Source organism: Bicyclus anynana, chromosome 4, assembly GCF_947172395.1.
Source record: "Bicyclus anynana chromosome 4, ilBicAnyn1.1, whole genome shotgun sequence".
NCBI lineage: Eukaryota > Metazoa > Arthropoda > Insecta > Lepidoptera > Nymphalidae > Bicyclus > Bicyclus anynana.
This window is the reverse complement of record NC_069086.1, coordinates 11,298,216-11,322,381: the sequence shown is the minus strand read 5'-3', so window position 1 is coordinate 11,322,381 and position 24,166 is coordinate 11,298,216. Positions and strand designations below refer to the sequence as shown.

Genomic DNA, 24,166 nt, shown 5'->3' with positions numbered 1-24,166 from the left:
ATTTAAAGTGGAATTTTTAAATACCTCAGTGGAAATGTAGCAAGTCATTATTATAACGTTATTAAACAAGGGTTTCTTTAACACTAATATTTGTCATCACAGAATCTTATCTTACATATTGTGTACAAAGCAAAGAAATGTACACGCAAACTATTGCCGCTTATCTAAATTGATAATAATGTTTCACATTCATAATTCCGTCGCCTCGTTGGCGGCGATTCAAGAAAGTGTCACTCATTTTAACAGTATTATCTGGACTTGTAGGTCGGGCGTTGCGAGGCGCGGCGCTTATAATTGTTGAATTGCGGACTAATAAGGGAATTTGTAAATCACTGCAACCTTTGTACAGTTGTGACACTTAATTCTGCGTTAAATGTGTAGCGGTTATTATGAGTCACGCACGGCTAGACTGTCGCGCGTTAATGACATCGTCCGCTGAAATCTCATTAGTTCGGCGTGCAATGTTTTAAAGTGATTACATTTTAATGTTCGCGTTGTCAGTGGGTGAATTGTTTTATTTGCAGTGGACTGTTTAGTGTGAGGCTGTTTGAAAGTGGAACACTGATCTGATCTAGTGCTCTATAGTGTTGATCAAGTGTTGTTACGGTTCAGGTGATTTTTGTGTTTTTGTGACCAAATGTCGAACGCTGTCAGATCGCCTGTAGGATTTTGGAACAAGCGAACGAGTAGATTACTCGCTAATAATGGAAAACGGTAAGGAGAATTCGATCAATATTACATACATTTATGTTGGTTGACTCACGTTTAAAGGAAAAGATTCAATTCGATATGCGTATATTATTATTTCCCCTTAGTATTTCTTAACTTAACGAAATGGTTCGTTTTGCATCGGGAAAGTTTTCTATTTCGTCCCATTAAAAGTTTAATAATTTCGATTCAGTACTATCTCACTATCTTCAATAGTAGTATGAAGTTTTGGTTATTATATAACTTATAAAAGGCCATTTTTTATAAATAAAATCAAACAGGTTTTTACTTCAGGTTGTATAGACTTTCAATAAAAAATATTTCATACACGTATTTATGTTTAAATCACACTACTGATATATGTTACGTTTTCAAAAAAGAAGTCTGACGAAGATAAAATACACTGGCAAATAAGTCGATAAACATACATGTTTATGCGTTTAAATGTACTTATTCGTTACTAGTAGCCGCTCCGCTGTTTCACCCGCGTAGTTCGCGTTCCCGTAATAAAATATAGCATAACACTGACAAATAAACTGGCTTTTTAGTGGTAAAAGAATTTTCAAAATCGGTTCAGTCGACCCAGAGATTACCCCCATACAATACCTAGGTACCACAAACTTTACCTGTTTATTATATTAGGATAGATTCATATAGTAACTAAGGCTGATGATATTGAACTTTCATCCTACTTATCAGTAGTGATATGACGATACATGTTATAGGATATAATTTTCATTCTTCCTTTGTGATAATTCTGATAATAATTGAAAGGAAACTGTGCCTTAACCCCAAGAGCTTAGATTGTGTGTTGACATGTCAGTCATTCGGTTATCAATACATCAATACTTATAAATAAAATTTAAGTGTCTGTCTGTGATGTTTAAAACAACTGTGTTTCCTCAAGTGCTTATAGTTATTAGTTACACGATACCTAAAATTACAAACGAGTTTTTATGTCTGTCTATCTGTCTGTTTGTCCGGGAAAATATTTAAACCGATTTTAATGGGTCTTTCACTGAATAATAGAGGAGGTTTAATGAGCAACGTGGATTTTTCCGGGATAACAAGTATACTATACTTTTTGCCCGGAAAATCTATGATTCCCACGGGATTTACGAAAAACTGAATTTCACGCGTACGGACTAGCGGCCGTCTGCTAGTTCTTTTTTATAGTCATAAGTATAAATATGTTAGTAGGTATGTACCTATCTATACTAATTACTAATAATATTATAAAGCTGAAGAGTGTTTGTTTGTTTGATTGAACGCGCTAATCTCAGGAACTACTCGTCCGATTTGAAAAATTCTTTTAGTGTTAGATAGCCCATTTATCGAGGAAGGCTATATATTATCCCCATATTTTTACGGGAACGGGAACCACGCAGGTGAAACCGCGGGGCGTCAGCTAGTACATACATATTTAAAGAAATAGCATTTTCTGAATCTATGTGCTGAACAACGTACATCGTTCAAGGTAAATAGGTTCAAAGAAACAATGTCATTAAGGCTAATGCAATTTATGTGAAAATGTGTTTATTATGCGCTTCAACATTGTTTGAACATACATACATACGTACGTAGAGTGAACCGGGACTTTGAATATCAAATATAGCTTAGCTTTGGCATTTGCGCGGAGCCCGCTTGAATGTAAAGTGGCTTCTTTCACAATACTAAAATTCCACTGAGTAATAACATTTGGTCGATATTTTTATTTTATGTAATTGCATTGCTTAATGTTTTTAGGGTATAGTGGTTGATGTGATATTACGAATTATTATTATTGTACGTTGAAAAAAATAGTACTAAAAAATTAACATTTACTGTTTTACACAGTTTTAGTTTCAATGGATAGTGAAGTTTATCTATTATTTAAACAAGCTGAGATATTCGCTAACTCGATCTCCTTCAGAAAATGAAACCCCACCGTCTTATTTGACACTAGCTGACTCCGCGCGGTTTTACCCGCGTGATTCCCGTTCCCGTAGGAAAACGGGGATAATTTATAGCCTATAGCCTTTCTCGATAAATGGGCTATCTAACACTGAAATCGGACCAGTAGTTCCTGAGATTAGCGCGTTCAATCAATCAAACAAAAAACAAACTCTTCAGCTTAATATATTAGTTATAGATATAGATGTAGATTGAATAGTTTCTCATAGAAGGTTTGTATATTTTTATTATTAAATGAACTTGCAATGTACAGCATACTAGGCTCAATCGAATTTATCCTCCGAAAGACACCGAGCTGGCAAATAACGAAGCTATGCGGAATACAGTTTAATATATCTTGGGGTTTCTTTCCGATAATAATTAGAGCCTCAATAGCTCAACGGTAGCGGTCGGATTTATCACTGAGGGGCGATGGTTCGATCCCCGCCCCGTTGATCTATTGTGGTACCCACTCCTAATACAGTCTTTCCCGACTAGTTAGAGGGGAATGTTGGTCATAATTAAAAAAAATATATGGCAAATATTAAAAAAAAAAAAATTCCTCGCGCGGCTGTAGCAGTTATACAATTCAGTATTAGCAGCGTCGCATTGATAGGTCTTCTAACGTCACCCTGACCTGTGTTATCACGATCATGGGCGCTCCCTCGTTCTCTATTGTTTTCCTTCGGGCTTCCATCTGGCATAGCTTTAGCGTCCGTCCAATTTCCGTAGGGTATTTAAGAAACGTGATAACCCAGTGGATATGACATCTGCCTTCGTTTCGGAGGGCGTATGTTCGAGTCCGGTCTGGGGCATGCACCTCCAACTTTTCAGTTATGTGCATTTTAAGAAAATTAAATATCACGTGTCTCAAACGGTGAAGGAAAAACGTCGTGAGGACACCTGCATACTTAAGTATTTTCTTAATTTTCTACGTGTGTGAAGTCTGCCAATTCGCATTGGGTCAGCGTGGTGGACTAACCCCTCTCATCCTGAGTGGCGGCTTGTGCTCAACAGTGAGCCAAATATGGGTTAATGATGTTGATGATGAGAGTTCTGTGTAACAGAGCTCACCGAGGGAGTACTTGCTGTATTTTGTTCGAAGGTTATGCTTGCGGGTGAATTTTCAATCACACTATACTACAAACTTCCTTGATGAGTAGGTACAATTTACTAACAAAGAAATTAGAAATGAAGATAGAAAATGTATGTCATTTCATAACTTATTTATTATAAATTATGTATAGTTTGTTTATAAAATGTTATATAAAATATTTTAAACATATCTAATTGTTCTAAGTTTATTAATGAAATTTATTTTCATTAATTTAAGAACAAGTTAATTTTAATTATTATTAGGTGTGAAATGACTAGTGATTTATACCCTCATTATTTGTTGCTAAACAGTACTCATCAAGAAAGGCTGTAGTATAGGCAACCCTATTTGTATATATTTATATATTCGTCCAAAGTAGCCAATTGTATTGTAGGTAGTATTGTAGGAAGTGTTCTTGGTGAGTATGCCTTGTTAAGTACCTAGTTGCTCTGTGGGCTATGGTTACGTAATACAAGATGGACCATTGGCATTTTAGTCACAACTGACGGCCGCGTGACGCAGTGGGTAGTGACCCTGCTTTCTGCATCCACGGTCGTGGGTTCGATTCCCACAACTGGAAAATATTTGTGTGATGAACATAGGTGTTTTCCAGTGTCTGTGTGTATTTATACAATATATAAGTATTTATATTTAGTATATGATTGTATATTAATATTATTCAACTATCTTAGCACCCATAACACAAGCTACTCTGTGTGTTTACTTTGGGGCTAGATAGTGATGTGTATTAAAATATATAAAAGAAAAAAGAAGAAAAAAAAACCTTCTATTTACATTTACAGAAATTTGCAGTGCGCTTTAATTTTCTTGAAATATTTAGTCTGTTTTGGTATCAGTTAGTCTTTGCCTCAAATACGGAACCAAACCGCAATACACAATCACACTGGACCGATGTTTTTTATTTATTTATTGAATTACTCAATTGCTAATTGTGAACAGCGTTGTCGCCGCGTTTCGTTTTGAAAGTGCTAGCTCATTTACGACAGCGCTGCGGCTTGTGAGAAATACTTTGGCTCGTTTATAACACCAGACACGTATCGTAGAGCAATAAAAAATTTCATTAGCAGCCTTGAAATTAGAGTAAGTACTTGTATAGTTGACGAAAAGAGTGCCGCTGTTCAAACTGTAGGGTGGACTATTTATATATAGCTATCACGTCTCAGTCGTCATATATTTGATCTTAAAGATCGCTAATCTTTAAGATCACTGCGCTTTCTATTGCGTATTGGATGCCATTCGATTTCTTTGGGACTCCAACGTTCATCGCTCTTCGAACTATGTGCCCCAACATTGTCACTTCTGTAGATCTCCTCATTTCTATTCGATCACGCAGAGATACTCCAAGCATAGCTCGTTCCATAGCCCGCTGTGGGACTATGAGCCTTCTTATGAGGCCCATAGTTAGCAAAGAACACGCACTTTTCGAAGACTTTTGTGATCAGGCATTGAGGAATATCTACCACATGCTCTGAATCTGTAGATTTTATTGTACTAGATTAAACGTGAAAACTTTGTTCAGTTAACAATGAGTACTTTTTAAAACGTAAAACGGAGTAGGTACGGTTCAAGCGTATAACGTATTATATCATCGTCAGTTCTTTGAAATGAGATAACTTAAACAAGACCATTTACCGGTTAAAGAATAAAAAAATAGAAATTGGAGAAACCTATTGTATAACCCGCTCGCAAATTACACAATTAAATTTTTTAACGTTCATTGCTTTAAAGTCAGCGTACAGAATACAGATACAGAAGCTTGTCTACTACTGCTACTGCTAGTCGACGCCCCGCGGTTACACCCGCGTAGTTCCCATTCCCGTGAAAATACGGGGATAAAATATAGCTCATGACACTCACGAATAATGTGGATTTCTAGTGGTAAAAGAATTTTCAAAATCGGTTTAGTGGATCCAGAGATTACCCTTATAATATTAGTATATTGAATGATGTATGATTATATTGTATTTCTTTCTATTATAGTTTAGGAAACAAACAGGTGATCCACTGTAGGCCTGTAGGCTGTAGTAACTAAAGCCTGCTTATGTTGAGTGGGGAACCATCGTCTAGAATGGTCCGCGTGAACATTTTTTTAAACTTTAATTCCCTAATTAACCCCACTACAGTTTATAAGTTGGACCGAGGACATCAAGCGGGTTGCAGAGAGCCGCTGGATACTCGCGGCTCGTGACCGTTTTGTTTAGAAGTTCATGCCAGAGGCCAGAGTGGACGTCCATCGGCCGTTAATGATGGTGATGATGATGACAGTTGACATTAGTGGAAGAGCTTTTTGTGACAAAACTCATCCGGAGAAGTCACATACCAAAATGATTATTACTGCCAGGGAGTGCTGTGATATAAATGACAAATGTGGATAATTAATCATTAATCACAAATTATTTTCCACCTTTTACAAACTAAGAGAATATTCTTTAATTTCAGATCGCACTCCCCACTTAGTCCGAAACCTCGGAACATGGGGGCGAAAACTGTCATGGCGGAAGAGGGTGAAATCACACCAGCTAAAGAACTGGAACGGCTAGTCAAAGAGGTTTGCTACTGTATATTTTTTTGATTTATCTATATAAGATTAACACATATGTCAATCTTACATTATTCACACTTGATGGATGTGACATCCTTACGTGGTGGATATTCAGGAAACTCGTACTAAACCTTTTGTGTCCACGTTTCTAATTTCAACAGCAAAAGTTTGGATTGCCCTTTCGGGGTCTGTTTCTTGCCACCTATGATTTGAACACCTTTAAGGCAAGAGTAAATAGACATTGTCTAGGCAAGTGCGTTGTAACTTAAGCAGCATTAGCAGTAGCAAAAATAACGAACACTGCTTATGTTTTGAATCGAACACCGATATATATATTTGATAGGCAGGTCTGATGATGGAAGGAAAATGGCCATAGGTTCTCCTGGTCTAGACAAGTTAGAGCTTTTTAGTTTTTAGTTTTAGTCCATATTAGAGCATTTGTTGCTAGTTTTTTGTAAATCAACATCAACGTCATTATCAACCCATATTCGGCTCACTTCTGAGCTTGAGTCTCCTCTCAGAATGAGGGGCTAGGCCAATAGTCCACCACGCTGGCCTAATGCAGACATCACAATCGCAGAGAATTCAGAAAATTCTCTGGTATGCAGATTTCCTCACGATGTTTTCCTTCACTGTTTGAGACACGTGATATTTAACTTCTTGACCGGATTCAAACCCATACGCTCCGGATTGAAGACAGGGGTCACATTGGGCTATTACAGTTCTTATTTTTGCAAATAATTCATCACCATCATCATCAGCCGATAGACGTCCACTACAGGATAGGCCTTTTGTAGGGTCTTCCAAACATCACGATACTGAGCCGCCTGCATCCAGCGAATGCAAATAATTATTAAATATTAATTAAAACGTTCCAGGTCACATTCGGCTTGAAACATTTCTCCGATGTCATCACAAAGAGGAAACTGGAAATGTTGCCGGACAACGGCACCATTGTATTCGAATCGATCGCGAACATACACAAAGGTAAATTCATTATGCAACAGTTATCGGGGCGCCATCTCGCGCCTGCTTTATTGTGGCGATGCCGAAAACGAGTATTGTTTCGTACCTGTCTGCATTTAAATGTGCCTGCGTTCAATGATACGGATTTGTTTGTGCATACTTTGCATACATAAATCCGTATTGAGCAGTTGATACGTCACACATTTGTAATGTCTTTTTTTTTTGGATTAACAGTTTCGTTTTCTCTATCTGAATAAAGTCTACCAAGTGCAGTTTGCTGTGCATATGGAACGGGAATGAGTTTCTAAATATAGTGCCCTGTTGCGCATGCGTAGTCTGTCAAAATTTTAGAGCATAAAGGTAGCCTTCCGTTCTTGGCGACCGCGACGCGCGATGGAGCACTAAACAAATCTCCAGACCGCGTCGCGCGACCGCCTTTGTTTAGTGTTCCATCTAAATTCATACTAAGCAGTGGGTCGTGCAACCCGGTCGCGGTCGCCAAAAACGGAAGGCTACCTTTAGAACTTGCTTTGTGTGTACTAATAAACAATATATTGAAAGTATAATTAAATTTCTGTATCTAGTTGGCCTAAGATACGCACCACGATCGGTATATCCCGAGAGACTAGAAAGACAAATGTTGACCAATGGCGGCGTAATTTGAAATAGTGCTATCTTTCGTTGCAACGCAACGATATTTCAACTCTGCTGCTTTCGGTCGTCAATATGTCTTGTTCAACTAAGTTCGGTAAAGAGTTACTCTACTACCTTTGTAATTATCTTTGCAGCCATTAAGCCATACTGCAGCCGGTCACCAGCACTCATGAGCGCCGTCAAGAGGCTTTGCACAGCGCTGGCGATGCTCATCCGGCTGTGCGACGAGGTGACCGTGGTCAACTCGCGCGCGGACGCCGACGAGGCGGAGTTGGAGGCTTCCGCTGCAGTGCTGTCGCCCGACCACGTCAGCTCCGTGGTCAAGGCCGTGACGTCAGCGGTGGAGGAGGTCGCCGGTCTCGCTCAGCAGCACATGACCAGACCGGCGCTGTCGCCGCGCTCGGCGCTCGTGTCTCCTAGAGCGTCCACGCAGAGGAACTCCTTACCAGGTGTGTAGTCTGTCATCCAACAACTGTCTGATTATGGAGTATATGCAACTAAGTGATCGTAGTAAGTTTGGGAGGGGGTTTGAATAAATACATAATTTTTAAATTAATTTTCTATGAAATCCTTACCTTACCTTATCAGCCGATAAACGTCCTCTGTTGGACATAGGCCTCCTGCATGGACCTCCAAGCACAACGGTCTCGAGCCGCCAACATCCAGCGGCTCCCTGCAACCTGTTTGATATCCGCGGTCTACCTAGTGGGGGGTCGACCAACAGTGCGCTTTCCGGTGCGGGGTCGCCATTCCAGCACCTTGGGACCCCAACGTCCATCGGCTCTTCGAACTATGTGGCCTGCCTATTGCCACTTCAGCTTCGTGACTCGCTGAGCTATGTCAGTGACTTTGGTTCGTCTGCGGATTTCCTCATTCCTGATTCGATCACGCAGAGAAACTCCGAAAATAGCTCGCTCCATCGCCCGCATGAAATCCTTAACTTTTATTAATTCATATCGATATATTTAGGACCCTTAGTCCATGTACTACACGAAACTCAGACTAAATACATAAGGACGAGTATCGCACTCAAATTCACGAACAAAATTTTCTGCCATTTTCTAAGGAAAACGTGGTTAGATTTATTACAAATCTTATACTAAACTAGCAGTTTTTGTTCGTTTTTTACACCATTTAACTACACAAAAAGGTATTTTTACGGAGGTTTTTAACCGACGGACACGATTGTAAACTATGAAACATCGATTCTATAGAGACAGTGTTTATAATCGCATATGATCGTTGATCATATACTTTGACAGAAAAATAATGTCTTGCGAGGCAGGTCTTTATCTAATTAGTCTGAGACACGAAATTAATATTGTTTATATCAAATTTTATATAAGTCAACTACCCTAATATGGCCGTGGAGTTATTGACGTTTAAAGTAGTTAATGTAATGTATCGTTCCAGACATCCCGCTAACGCCCAAAGAGCTGTCCCAGCTAACGGGCGCGCCTGGCATGGAGCCGAGCGGGGTGCGCGCCTCGCACTCCTCGGAGTCCGTCCTGGACGCGCCCGACACCCCGCCGCCTAAGCCCGCCAGGCCCAACCGGTGAGCACAATGTTTATAGCCGCCAGTGGTGTGCACAAGGCCTATAACTAGAGTAGGCATTGTACATAGAAATTGTACAAAATGAAAAATCCTGCTCCAGCGAACTTCATAGGTACAAATATAATTTTTAGATAGCACTTGATATTTTTAAGTAACCGCTGTTTTGGAACAACAGTTCTTTTGTTTTGTATATTATATAAAAGAATATTTGCCATATCTTTTAAATATGACCGATATTCCCAATTCCGTCCAACGGAAATACTATATTGGGAATGGATACGGCAATAGTCAAGTTAGCCCGCTTCCATCTTAGATTGCATCATCACTTACCATCAGGTGAGATTGTAGTCAAAAAAAAATTAACCAAACGGGGCCAGAGTCAAACCACCGTCCCTCGGTGATGAGTCAGAGCGGTTTACCGTTGAGCTATTGAGGCTATTTGTATAAGGCTAGCGTTATGTGAAATATGGAATGTATTCAATTCCATATTCCACATAAAACACAAAAGATAATATGATACAATGAATGTACTTCGCAAATGTAGCTCATAGTACACAATATAATGTTAAGTTTCTAAAAAAAAATCGTGATATAATTTTTAATAATTTTTAAAAATTTACCCACATTAGGTATGCTAATTCCAAATACTAAATTTAAATAAATGAAATTTATCATGGACGTTAAAGTAAAAGTTTGCAAATTTATTTATCACCATTTCTAACTATAAAACTGGTAGTAAAGTGTTATCACGTTACATAAAAAAAATCATCAAAAATTGATTATACAGAGCTATACCGATTTCAAAGTCGATTTTACATCCGTGATTGTGAATAATCGTATTCAAATTAAAGTTATTAACACCATTCATTCATTTATTTGATTGAATTCGCCATTAATATGTAGATTTTGATTTTAATATATAAAACTTTATAAACAGGAGAAACTGGCAAATATCTAATAATTAATTAGCATATCAACGACCTTGGCTCTAGCGTTTACAATTTCACTTTTCTCTGTATAATTTGTTATCGGCGTCGTTTGTCGGACAACGACATATCGAGATGAGACTAGAGAAAGACATAAATAGTCGACCAAAAGCTGCAAAAATCGAAAAAACTTTTTGCTGATTTTTGCGATTTGACCATATTTTACGGTCATGGAGATAAACTATAATAAAAAAATGGTAATAAAATGGTAGATGCTTATTATAGGATATTTTAACTGAGCAGTTAAAGTGTTCAGTTGAAATGTCCGTTTGTAGATAAAACTTACTCGAATCGAAATATAATTAAACTAGTTAACGCCGCGATTTTACCCGTGTAGTTCCCTTTACCGCGAGATAAAATATAGCCTATTAGGTAAAATATATACACTTACAAATAATGTGGTTTTCTAGTGGTAAAAGAATTTTCTAAATCGGTGTCGTAGATCCACAGATTACCCCTACAATACCACAAACTTTACCTCTTTATAATATTAGTATAGATAAAATTGTACAGTTAAAAAAAACATACATACAGCCGAACCTCCTCCTTTTTGGAAGTCGGTTAAAAACTGAAGGTTTGTAGCTCGCATTAAAGTATTCAATCGTTTCTAAAGTACTGAATGAATTGTTTCTAGACATCCCGCTAACGTCTAAGGAGGCAAATATCTAAATATATTAATAATTAATAATAAATAATCACCATGTCGATGACCTTGACTCTTGCGTTTACAATTTCACTTTTCTCCGTATAATTTGTTGTCGGCGTCAGGTTTTGTGGGTAAAAGTGAAAGTTTGTTGCAGGAAAATCGAGTTGGCCCCCCCTCTGCCGCCAAAGCGCAAGTCTAACGACAACTCCTTACTGGGACTCTCTATAGACAGGTTAGTTATAATGGTTATCATTAATAACTAACTAGCATACGCACGCGACTTTGTCTGTTTTATTATTATTATTTTTTTTAATGAATATACCTACAATTCATTACTATGTAGTAAATGAAAACGAGCTGTTTGTCTCTTTATCGTAAAGTACGAGCTGTTTGTTGTACTCGATAGCTTATATAGCAATTGTAGCATTGTAGAGTAGTACATTAGTACAGGTAAGAATCTAAGGAAACTTTTCTTCATACTGTACTGTTTCATAGGTATATAGGTTAAAGGTAAGAAAAATACACAAAACCTCTTATAACAAACTTCATTTAGTGAAAATTAAAAAAAAATAAAGATTAGTAATGTGTTTGAAGTGAACAGCTGGGTATATCAATCAAAGACAAACAATATAGTAATAGTATGAAGAAAATACATACATAGTATATAGGTTAAACGTAAGAAATATACACAAAACCTCTTACAATAAGTTTCATTTAGTGAAAATTAAAAAAAAAAATAGATTAGTAGTGTGTTTGAAGTGAACAGCTGTATATTAATCCAAGATAAAGTTCATGTGATGGAGTAACAAAGATACATATTCACAAACATTCACTATTTAAAATTCGTTAAACTGAGATTAAGTTGAAGTAAAGGTTGTATAGGATTTCATTAACATGTAACATATCGGAAAAAACCGCAGACTACATCGCTCACGTATGCTATCGATATCCTAATTAGTATAATTACATTTTATTACTGCTTTCCTTTACCTTATATGCATTGCTATGCGACTAATTAACCATATAAGTGTCTTTGACGTACTTCATACAATGATTAAGTATTAATTATTCATGTCATTCATACAGTCTTAATTGGTTATATCATATCATATACATCAGGGTGTTGTTACTGTAAGAATTACCACTTATGGTACATACTAGCAGACGCTTGCGACTTCGATTGTCCGCGTGGAATTCAGTTTTTCACAAATCCCGTGGGAACCATTGAATTTTTTCGTGATAAAAAGCAGCCTATGTGTTAATCCAGGGTATTATTTGTCTATCTTCGTTTCAAATTTCAGCCAAATCGGTTCAGTAGTTACAGCGTTAAGGTGTAACAAACATCCAAACATACATCCATACCTTCTGGGTATTTTCGAGTTTAAAAGAAGTAAAATTGGCAGTTTCAAAGATCACCTGAAACAAGACCTGGACAAACAGACAGACAAAATTTAAAAAAAAAGGTTTTATTATTTTATTGATTTAGTGTAACCTACAGTGGCATCGTTTCTGTTTTCCCATTTGCTGTTTTTTGATTTTTTAGTTTTTTTTTTTGGTTTTTCCCAAAAGTATGCCAGACATTTGAGCTTGATCAATCGTGTTGAATTCTCGAGTGTGTTTAATTATTACTTGTTAATTAAATTATTTTAATTTGCGTTACAGATTATCGTTGCAGTCACACAGTAGCGGCTCTCTGGACTCTATGCTCAACGTGTCAAACGACGAGGATCGCAACGCGCACGACTCTATGAATCATGACGTCTTCATCACCGCACCTAATTCAGATTTAGTTGGTATGTGCTATCTTTTCTAGTAAAACAACCTTATTATTATACTCTGGCAAGTTCATTGATGACACTCCTATGATATGCGGGCGACGGGGGGAAAGACAGCGCGGGTGTGAAAGCGTGCTTGCGGGGAAGTGAGGTGTCGTGGGTTTTTCATTCAACGCTACACGCCCCCCGGCCCGCGCGGACCATCGGGAGTGTTACGAACGAAGTTGCCAAGCTATAGAACATTCCCTAAAAAATATGCTACTTAATTATGAAAACCCATACAAATATGTATACAGGGTGCTTGGAAGTATTTCCCATAACTTTTTATATTCTTTATAGAAAATGAATTAAAAATGTCTAAGAAACATGTGTTCTAAAATGAATACTTTCGGAGTAAAAAATATTTCTTGTGTAAATAGACCTTAAATTGTGTATACGAGTATTATGACCTAAGCAAACTTATTCATTGAGAAATATCATGAAGTAGCTTACTAGTTGTGCCATATCTCGTCGACATCGACTGTCTTACCACTACGATTACGTATTTTGAAATGTTAACACACGCCGTGGTGGATAGTCGGAATTATTTTAATGACCTTGTAAGAAAACAGCTTTTTTTTTAGTTAAAGTGGACATGTCAACACCTTATTATCTAAATACGTAGTACATAGGTTCGAATACAGAACATATGGAGGTTAAATACGTTTCAACTTTGTTAAAGATTGGTTCGATAAATAAAATTCAATATATTTTGTTATAAGTTTATTTAATAAAAATGATAGAATTGCATTTGCATCGGTTCACATAGTCATGATGTAATTTTATTTCGATTTAATACGTATATGAAGTAAAAACTAAAAACATATTTTACTTATGACTAATTTCCTCTATTACAGGTATTTGCAGTTGCAATAATATGTCCGAAATGCGAACATCCGTCGAGTCGCACGACTCTCATATGAACAATATACATGGACACAATAATCATAACCGGTTAGTGTTGCAAATAATATATTCGCAAATATTACATAACAGCAAAGCATATAACTTTCAAAATTCATTATTATTATGACTGGTTCAAGAGCAGCTGGCCTATTTCCTATTTTGATCTTTATTATCAACCAATTAAAATAAACAACAAATCACCTGACAATATGCCATCTACATACTATGATACAAAATACAAATGTCATCCGATGCTTACTGGTGGATATCATATAGTATGTAGATGACATTTTGTCACCCATCCCAACGAACTAGTGTTTGAGGCTGCAGCTACACCCCCGATCCCAACGCTGATTGTAGACGCCCAAAAAACGTCCTTTACGATCCTGACAATGACATAACGAACGACAATGCTTCCCACAACAATGTTCTTCCAATGTTCAACACAAACACAAGCTACACAGCGTCTTCGACGGCGAAGACGAGGTCCCCGATATCTGACGTCACCCAGGCGTTGGCTTTTTTAACTCACGATCTCTGGGGCGCCCGGCTTGATATACTCAGGCCAAAACACCCTTCCCGAACGGCTCTCTAAGCCGAGGTCCGAGTCTCAGAGGAGACGCCCTTAGAATCGTTCCGTCCATCTACTCTGCTTCTGCCTTCGGGCCCCATTAGACGATGCTTTTGTGCTCGCCCAAATCTCCTGGTGACGCCGCTGAGGTCTCATAAGGAGCCTACTGCACTTACACAACAAGTGTCTTTTGATGTTTGTAACGTCATGATACGCGATCACATAGCGCACTAAAATGCTGTGTTTTGTCTGCCTATTATTATGTTAGTTTTTATTTTGTATCAAATAATGTTATAACTAATTAATTATATTTTCAAGTTTCTCCAATGAGTCCGGCTTCGTGTCAGTGGGCCACAACGAGATATCAACGGAGCACTGTTTCACCTCAACATTCTCTACGCACCACTACTCGAGTCATACGGACAGGTGACCGTTCATCCATTCATCACTATGTTTTGTTACACTGTTTCGTTTTGTTTGTTGTACACTCACTGGTTGTTTGCATTGTTACATTTGTTCTAAACTCGATATGTGGCATTCGATTGTTTGGTGTGTTCTATCACATTTTAAATAAATTTATTTTTACTTTATCTTATCGAGTGGATATTATTTATTTGTTTTTATTGAGAATGAATACAATAGGAAATTAAGCTTATTCTAATAACTATACAAATCATGCCCTAGAAGAATGGTTGCAATTGTCCATTTCATATAAAAAAAATTGCGTTTCTGCTGATCCGCTGTGCAAAAAAATAAATCAGCTCATTTTTTCACCGGTCGAGGCAACTAGCTGGAAATAATTTGGAAAAAAATTATCAAACTGAATAATATGAAGACTGAAAATGTTCTGACACAGATTTTTAAAAGGTTAGATTGCCTGATTCCTTTTTATATATTATTCTAAAAACTCACGTGTAAAGATGGAGTATATTATAGAGGCGCTCGCTCGAATTCGTCTGATGCGCTGCTGCGTATCTTGATATACGGTGGTTTTATTTGCTGTGCTAAAATTAATTCAACATCTGAGAGCAGTGTAATAATAACGTCAAGTATTTTTTAATTTGAAATTGAAATTATTTGCCTAATAAAGAATTTAGAAATATTTTTAGGTCAAATGAGAAAACTTTTTAAAATCGAATGCCACATATATAACACACACTATAACTTATGTTCACCCCCTCACTCACTCCCCATCTGATTGTGTGTCATGCTTCCCGTTATTGTTTGCAGTACTTTTGAAAGTACAGAGTATGTGAGCGAGACCAAGTGCTCTGTGCAGAGCGTTGACAGCCGCATGAATGTGTTCAGTGTCAGCACTGTCACCAACTCGCACAACTCCAAGTGAGTGCCCCATGTTATAGCACTTAGATAATGTATGTAACTGCAGCTTGGCAAATTCGTTCGTAACACTCCCGATGGTCCGCGGGGACCGGGAGGGTAGCGATGACGGTTAGTTAGCCCTTGACTACAATCTCACCTGATGGTAAATAATAATGATGGTAAATAATGATGCAATCTATGATGGAAGCGAATAGTTCAGTTTCTACACGACATCGTACCGGAACGCTTAATCGCTTGGCGGTACGTCTTTGTCGGTGGGGTAGCCACGGCCGAAGCCCGCATGTCATGGGAGTGTCATCAAATAACTTGCCAAGCTATAGTAGATTACCCGTAGAACTACAGTATCATCTTCTATAATACAAAAATTAATGTATAAAATGTGTTGCTAAGCGCAAATCTCAAGAACGGCTGAACCGATTTGGCTATTTTTTTTAACAAGATTTTTACGCAGTTTTTCTTAGGGTAGGGGTAGGGAAGAAGCGAAAATGAGTCAAAGCAAAGCTTGACCGGGTCCGCTTGTATTTAAATTTAAATTAAAATATTTTAAAATATAATATTTATGGTTTAAGATTAGCGAAGATTCCTGATGAACCAAGTCATGTAGGAGTGCCACATATTGATAAAGGAAGTTTCGCGTCTAGTTTAAAATCAGGCTTTCTTTTATATACAGGGTGTTCGGGAGTATTTCCCATAACTCTGGGGTTATTCTTTACCGAAAATTAATTAAAAATGTCCAAGGAACATGTGTTCTAAAATTCATATTTTCGGGGTAAATATTATTTCTTTTGCAAACAGATCTTTAAATGCATCCCTTAAACGCATCCTTATAAATATGACGTAGCCAAGTTTTACGTATTTTAAAGGATAGATAAAGGCGTGTGTTACATGGATAGTAGGAATTATTTGAATTACTTGATATGAAAACATAAAAAGTTTTTATTTTTTAATTAAGAAAATATTAGTTATGCAGTTCGGCTCCTATAAGTAGAGTCGTCAATACCTTGAAGTTATGGGAAATAATCCCGAGCATCCTGTACATAGATAACTTTACAGCCAATATAATAGATGGACATACTTTTTTAATAATAAAGTAGTAGATAAAGTAGAATAATAAGTTGCAATTACTTCACTGTCACTAATTATATTTTTATACTGTCACTTATCGCATGTTTTACTTTTAATAGATTTTTTTCATTAATTCCTCCTTTTCTCCCAGTTTTTATTGTGAATTTTAATGTTTACTTTAGTAAAACAGCAGTATCAACTTATGTTTTTCATCCTTAACAACACTGTCTTATTTATTCAGGTTATATTTGTTACAAAAGAGAATTAAAAAAATATATGCTTATATTATAAGTGTTATATTGTATGTATATTGTAATACTAATAGATTGTAATAATGACAGGTTGGCTAGTATCACGTCAGACGAGAGCGAGACTCCCCCCGAGCTGCCCGCCAAAACGCGTCGCAACATACGCGCGGACATGCAGCAATACTTCCCTAATGTTGAAATAAGGTAAATATTATTACATTAGCGGACGCCTGCGACTTCGTCCGCCCTTAGACCTCTTTAATCCAGCCCTTACAGTAGTATCGCTGTAAAAATGGAGTAACTTCTCCCGTTTTACCAACATTTCCCTTCCCTGCTCTGCTCCTATTGATCGAAGTGTGATGAAAGTATGCTATAACCTGCCCAGGAGTATGAAGAATAATTGTACCGAGTTTCGTTAAAATCCGTCGAGTAGTTTTTGTTTCTATAACGAACATACAGACAGACAAAAATTTTACTGATTGCATTTTTGGCATCAGTATCGATCATTAATCACCCCCTGATAGTTATTTTGGAAATTTATTTCATTTACAGAATTGACCTCTCTACAGATTTATTATAAGTATGGATACATTGTAATACCTATTGACTTGTGAGTGACTTAAAATCTGAAAAAGCAGCTAGCCACGGCTTAATCCTCCCTCCAGCCAGACCTTGAACAATTAAGAAAACCTCAATCGGCCCAGCCGGCGATTGAACCCAGTATCTACGTCTTGTAAATGTACCTCGCATGCCACTGCGCTACGGAGGTCGTCAAAAATATTGTACGTTCAAAATTTTCAAGTTATGATTTACTATACAGGAAAACACCGCCATTCTCCTTGCACGACGCGCGGCCGCACACGCTAGCCGAACACAACCACCAGCGCCCGCCGCCGCTGCCTCTCAAGAAGAAACACAGTCAGTATCCGTACTTTTACCCACTTGAATGATAAAAGGGGGATGTGGATTATAATGGGGAAACACATTTTGTTCAAAATTTAATAACACCAATGTTTTGTTCATTGTTCAATAAACAACAACATTTAAATTAAATGACAGAAAATGCTAATTGTAATTAAGGAGGATATGGGGGGGGGGGGGTATGATTTGGGATATGAAGGGTTTCTCATCTTTTGTATTAAATAAATTATAGATTACTTTTTTAAGACGTCAGAAATTATGGGGTTATAATAATAAGGGGTAATACTTTCTTTGATTTTTCTTCCCCTTTGTATGATATAAATGTCTTATGACACATTTTTGAAATTATGGGCTGATAATATGGGGAATGAGAGATAATTCATCTTTGTGTTTAATTAATCGTAGAGCTTTTCTATTAAGTTAAAAAACGCACCATGGTCATTTTCCGTGCTTAGCTAAACAAAACTGGGTTGACATTAGTGTCCATGAGCAATAAAAATCAATCTACGAATTATGCTTTATGGTTCATCATGGTTGCTCATAGCACTGGCTTGAGGCACACTTAAAGAAAATAGAATATTAGTTATTGTTAAAAAAAGGCTTAATATTTAGTTATTTTTTAAGGGTAACTCGTGTTTTTTAAGAAACACAGTATGCTCGTAATGTTTACGGGATAAAATAAATATTGCACGCCTTTTTCATTTGTAGTGCTGCCTATAACTTATATGATAATACCTATGTTGTTCGGCCATACAAAATACCAACCAAATATGTATACACAAAAAATTCATTAAAATCGGTCGAGCCGTTTCGGAGGAGTGCAACCACAACGTGAATGGAGATTTTTATGTTTTACATTTTTAGGGTTGTATGATCTAAATTAATTGGTGTAAAAACAGTAGGCCTCAGATGCTTTAACGACATATATCATGATGAGAGAAAGTCATTATCGATCAATGGCGGCGCAATCGAAGTAATGTTTGTTCGTCCAACCGCAACGACAGTGCAATATTTTACCACAAAGTGGCTATTGCTCGACAATGTTGTTTTTCTCTTGTCATGAGATATCTGATGGCATGCATACTGATTTTAAAAGGATTGAATCACGTGACCTGGACCTTAAATTGTGTGTTATGATATAAAATAATACATCTCTTCTAAATTGTCTCTCATCGTACGATAACTATTGGCTGCATGCACTTTTCACTAGGAACTTGAGTGTATATTTGTATCTAATTTCCCACCTCTACAGAGGTGACTTGAGTATACGGTGTAATGTGTGTACGGAATTTGTTAGTGAATGTTGGTATCTTCCTATACATTATGTTTATATTAATGTTTGGCTGATGGGTATTTAATGCATCCAAAATTATTTGTGAACTCGGGTACAGTCAATTTGTTATTAGACCAATAATCAAAATTAATAAAGCTACGAGTATGGATGATCCATTCTTCTTAGTTCTTAGACCATGTGTGTCTATTATGGATCAAGTGATTGTGATGTTTATTCGCTTGCTTGGACAATATCTATTTTGATAAGTTACTGTTTTATATAGTGAGGTATGCCAACATGGTTACATGGACCAAACTTCGCGTCCACCCTGAATATGAATGAGGCGTATGATTGTGGATTTTGCAAAGACATACCCGAGCGGGGATTTAAGTGCATTTCAGTGTGTTGGAATGTTAAATCTGCATGCTGTATTATTATTTCCCAATGGGTAATATAAGGATTACGGATGGATATGTACATTAATTATTATTTTTACTAATCTAGCCTAACTTTATATTTGACTAGCCGACGCGCTGCGGTTTCATCCGTGTTGTTCCCATTCCCGTGCGAATACGGGAATATAAAATATACCGTTTGATACTAACCAATAACATGTTTTTCTAGTGGTAACAGAATTTTAAAAATGGGTTCAGTAGATCCACAGATCCCCTGTAACACCACAAACTTTACCTCCTTATAATATTAGTATAGACAAATATTAATTACATACCCGTATGTGGCTTATCCGAATTCATATTGTCTGAGTATTTTGAATACGGTCCTGTTAATCACTCGGTCCATAAAACATCGATAGCAACAATAATAGTACAATAAATTGACCTTGTAAATACGTCTGGTCGTAACAAATCGACTGTACCGTATTCCCTCGTATACAAATGTTCCCTGGGGGCTCTGAAATATAACGGCATGTTTGTCTGTTGTGCCGGTGCGTCGGGCAGTGTTTCAAAGCGTCGCCTACAGCGGTGAGTGGATTGCATGCTCGCGTTAGCCGTTAGCCAACTACTGTCACTACTGCGTGCTGCCCACGATTTGTACTTAGCCGTAGCGCTGCGTTGCATTCGGATGGAGCTTTTGCAGTTACATTTTTTTTTTCTGGGATTATTTGATGGAAAATTGGTACGACAAGTATAAGTTTTCGAAATCAGATCTTTGGAAAAAGCTATATTTTTTTGTAGAAATAAAATATGATATTGATGAAGTTTTGTCTGTAATTAAATAAAGGCGTATAGTTCGTCTACTTTTGGAAGTCTCTTTGGCTTTGGTTGTAGAGTGTCAGAAGACGCGTTGGTGTGTATAAAAGAATGTTGTTTAGCGAAACGAACCTTTAGTTTATACACACAAACGTGTGTTGATTAACTTGTCATTACACCCAAAGACCAACGTACTAACCGGTATAGAATGACTATAAGATAATCACAGTAATTTACTAGTAATCAAAAAAATATAAATATAAATTGTGGGGATTATCTATGCATCCATCGTATTTATGGTTTACCATATTAAACAACTCAACATATCCCACAACACTGTTTTCCTTTTGCATGCGCGTCTATTATACTCTACTCTTAACTTGTAAAGAATAAAAAAAAAACATACATACATATATACACGCGAGTATAGTATGATCTTTCACATTTACAACATAAGACAACTAATATTATAAAATTAAATCATTAGATGAGTTTTTCTTTTTGTAATAATACGTAAGTCGTACTTTTCGTATAACTGTTCAAGCGACAATATCTGAATGCAAACCAGCATAACACGTCAACTCCAAAGAAGCAGACACATTGGAGAAACTACATGTGCTATATTAGCTTTCACGATACATTCTCAGTATGAACATCACAGCTTGCTTATCACTACATGGCTTGCGGCGCTTAATTATGTGTCAGTCAATAACTCAAAACGGAATTTCGCATAGTTGATTCTCACCTTCGATGATGGATGTTATTAGCGCTTAATTAAAGCGCTTTTGTATGTTTTGTTTGGCGGCATAGAAGTACATGTTACGCCTTTGTTAGTACATTTTATTATTCGGTTGTGTATTTTTAGATGCTCGTTATATTCGTGTTGTTCGTTTTTCAGTAATGGCTTACATGGAGATGTTTGGGAACTGCAGTCACACGAACGCGCACCCGCCGATAAATCCCGAGGCGCCGCCCGATATGTTCCGGCATTCTATACACACGTATAATTTGACTAGGTGAGTTAAGTTAATTTTTTTTTCAATAGGGGACGCCCACTACTTTCTTCAGTGTTAAGTTTCAGCCCTTATTTATTCTCATTACAAGTTGCATTTAAATCCCTATTTTTTTTTTTTAAATATTTAAAGTGTGATGAACTTAGACCATTACAAATAATGGACCTGTTTTGCACCCAAATTCACCAACAAAAGAGTCTGTAGTTTTTTGAGGGGGAAGAGGTAAACTCACACATCGAAAACATTTAACACCATTAAGTATATTCTGTGTCCATACACTACACACAACTATATAATTGACTCGCAATACACACACATATTTTTTACACAGACTAACCAACACATCGCTTAGACTATCTACAGAATATATATATAGAATGTTCGATTACCTGATCGACTTTTTGCTGTTCCGTCAAAAGAATCGATTCTTTTTAGAAATCGTTTTTATTACATACATTTTATTGATTACATTAAATTTGATAAAATTATGGTAGAAATACTTACAAATGAAACGTTACTCTATCTTTTACTAAACTACAAGTTTTTGGTCGTTTTTTTGCCATTCAACTACACAAACCGGCATTTTTAGGGAGCCCTTAACACGACGAAAACGATTACAACAATGAAACATCGATTCTATAGCAACAGTTTTTATAAACGCGTTAGATCATTGATTCTTGACCTTTGACAAAGGGGTTACGGTTTACGAGGCGGGTCCTTTCTTTTTAATGGTCTAAGGTGATGAATGATGTTCAAAATGAAACTTTCAAAATTATTGAAACTCATTGTACATCCATAAAATATAAACTTGATAAAGGAAGGACTTCTTACAAACTTCTTAACTTTTTCACCCCCTTAGTACATTTTCTCGACAAAAAGTAACGTAAAACATTATATATGATCTTTGTAAGGTTCCAAGTTAATAAGAATTTACAAAATTCATCGAAAGTTCTGTGGTTTAGCCGTATACAGATAGAACTCTTACTTTTATTTTTACTCAAAATTAGTGGTTTAGCCATATACATAAAGACACTCTTAATTTATTTTTACATTTATTATATTAGTTTATATTTATTTGTTTGAAAGGAACGTTAATGATTTGTGCTAAACAACGCAACAGCATGACTCTATCAAATATTTGTCATTGTTTATTAATTAACTCATTAGTATGTAGATCGATGTGCTCAATAACAATGTGAAGGTTTTGCGTAAAATTACGATCAATTTTAAATACTTATTTCTCATTTTAGAATTTATACTGTCGTGAGTGTTTGATTATAAAACACAGCTAAAATTCACGTGCGTGATACAACGTCGGATTATGCTCGACTTCTTTCGAACCCATACGGGACCCTTAGTCATGAGATGGTTCTGTTTGGATTATGCCGCGTTGCAAGAACCAGCTCATGGCTTAGGCTCCCGTATGGGTTCGAAACTAGTCGGGCATACTCCGGCGTTGTATCTCGTGAGTTTTAGCCGTGTTTCATAATCAATTAACTTTTTGTCATTGTTTACGAGTATTTGTATAGTATACATAGTTCATAGTTGTGGATGATGTTTTGTTAAATACTTACGATTCATTCTTTTGCTCATAGTTTATATTATTACTAGCAGACGTCTGCGACTTCGTCCGCGTGGAATTTAGTTTTTCACAAATCCATCGGGAACCATGGATTTATTCGGGATAAAAAGTATATATGTGTTAATCCAGGTTATAATATATCTTAATACCAAATTTCAGCTAATTCGGTTCAGTAGTTGAGGCGTGAAAGAGTAACAAACATTCATATCATCAAAATCATTAGTTTTCGCAAATCTCGGGAATCATGGATTTTTTCGGGATAAAAAGTAGCTTATGTGTTAATCCAGAGTAAAATCTATTTCCATTCCAAATTTCAGCTAAATCGCATCAGTAGTACCGGCGTTGTAGAGTAACAAACATCCATACAAACTTTCGCGTTTATAATATTAATAGCATAGTAGAATTCTTATCTCCGATTTCGGAGGGTGTCGGTTCGAAGTCTGCCAATCCGCAATGGGCCAGCGTGGTGGACTATTGACCTTACCCCTCTCATTCTGAGAGGAGACTCGAGCTCAGCAGTGAGTCGAATATGGGTTGATGAAGACGAGGATTCCTATACATAGTGCATAATTGTGGGCGATGATTTTGTTGTATTCATACAATGCGTTATGCGTTTTGCAGTGCACAGCACTCGAGCACGGGAACCATCAGTGTGGGACATCATCAGGTGCAAAGATCGATGGCGTCGTCTTTGACAGTCCAACATTTGAGCACACCACCGTTAAGGTTTGTTTCATACATTGTTTTTAACTAATATAATTAAAATGTAAAATGTGTGATCGAATCAGAAATGAGGATATCCGCAGACGAACTGACATAGCCCAGCGAGTCGTTAAGCTGAAGTGGCAATGGCAATGAATGGCAAAAAAGTTGGTTTTTTTTTTATTTTAATCTTTACAAGTCATCAATGAATCATTTACCATCAGGTGAGATTGTAATCAAGGGCTACCTTGATTACAATCTCACCTGATGGTAAATGATGATGCAATCTGAGATGGAAGCGACTTACTTGTTAGGAGGAGGATGAAAATCCACACCCCCTTTCGGTTTCTACACGACATCGTACCGGAACGCTAAATCGCTTGGCGGTACGTCTTTGTCGGTAGGGTGGTAAC

At 36.9% G+C, this 24,166-nt stretch overlaps 1 protein-coding gene across 7 annotated transcripts in view; it reads left to right on the top strand.

Annotated features, from left to right (window-relative positions):
* LOC112053626 (guanine nucleotide-releasing factor 2) overlaps positions 1-24,166 on the top strand; it is a 74,303-nt gene that overhangs the window by 28,608 nt on the left and 21,529 nt on the right. For 4 of the 7 annotated variants that reach the window (XM_052881281.1, XM_052881276.1, XM_052881277.1 and 1 more), the window contains exons 3-16: positions 6,197-6,305; positions 7,178-7,286; positions 8,054-8,368; positions 9,333-9,474; positions 11,261-11,338; positions 12,769-12,899; positions 13,778-13,874; positions 14,716-14,823; positions 15,628-15,738; positions 17,145-17,255; positions 17,872-17,969; positions 20,205-20,228; positions 21,355-21,472; positions 23,673-23,777. In XM_052881281.1, coding sequence (XP_052737241.1) covers positions 6,197-6,305; positions 7,178-7,286; positions 8,054-8,368; positions 9,333-9,474; positions 11,261-11,338; positions 12,769-12,899; positions 13,778-13,874; positions 14,716-14,823; positions 15,628-15,738; positions 17,145-17,255; positions 17,872-17,969; positions 20,205-20,228; positions 21,355-21,472; positions 23,673-23,777 — 1,656 coding nt within the window. Of the gene's footprint in view, positions 1-285; positions 715-6,196; positions 6,306-7,177; positions 7,287-8,053; positions 8,369-9,332; positions 9,475-11,260; positions 11,339-12,768; positions 12,900-13,777; positions 13,875-14,715; positions 14,824-15,627; positions 15,739-17,144; positions 17,256-17,871; positions 17,970-20,204; positions 20,229-21,354; positions 21,473-23,672; positions 23,778-24,166 lie in introns of those variants that run through there. The other 3 variants (XM_052881282.1, XM_052881280.1, XM_052881279.1) reach the window with 3 other exon arrangements.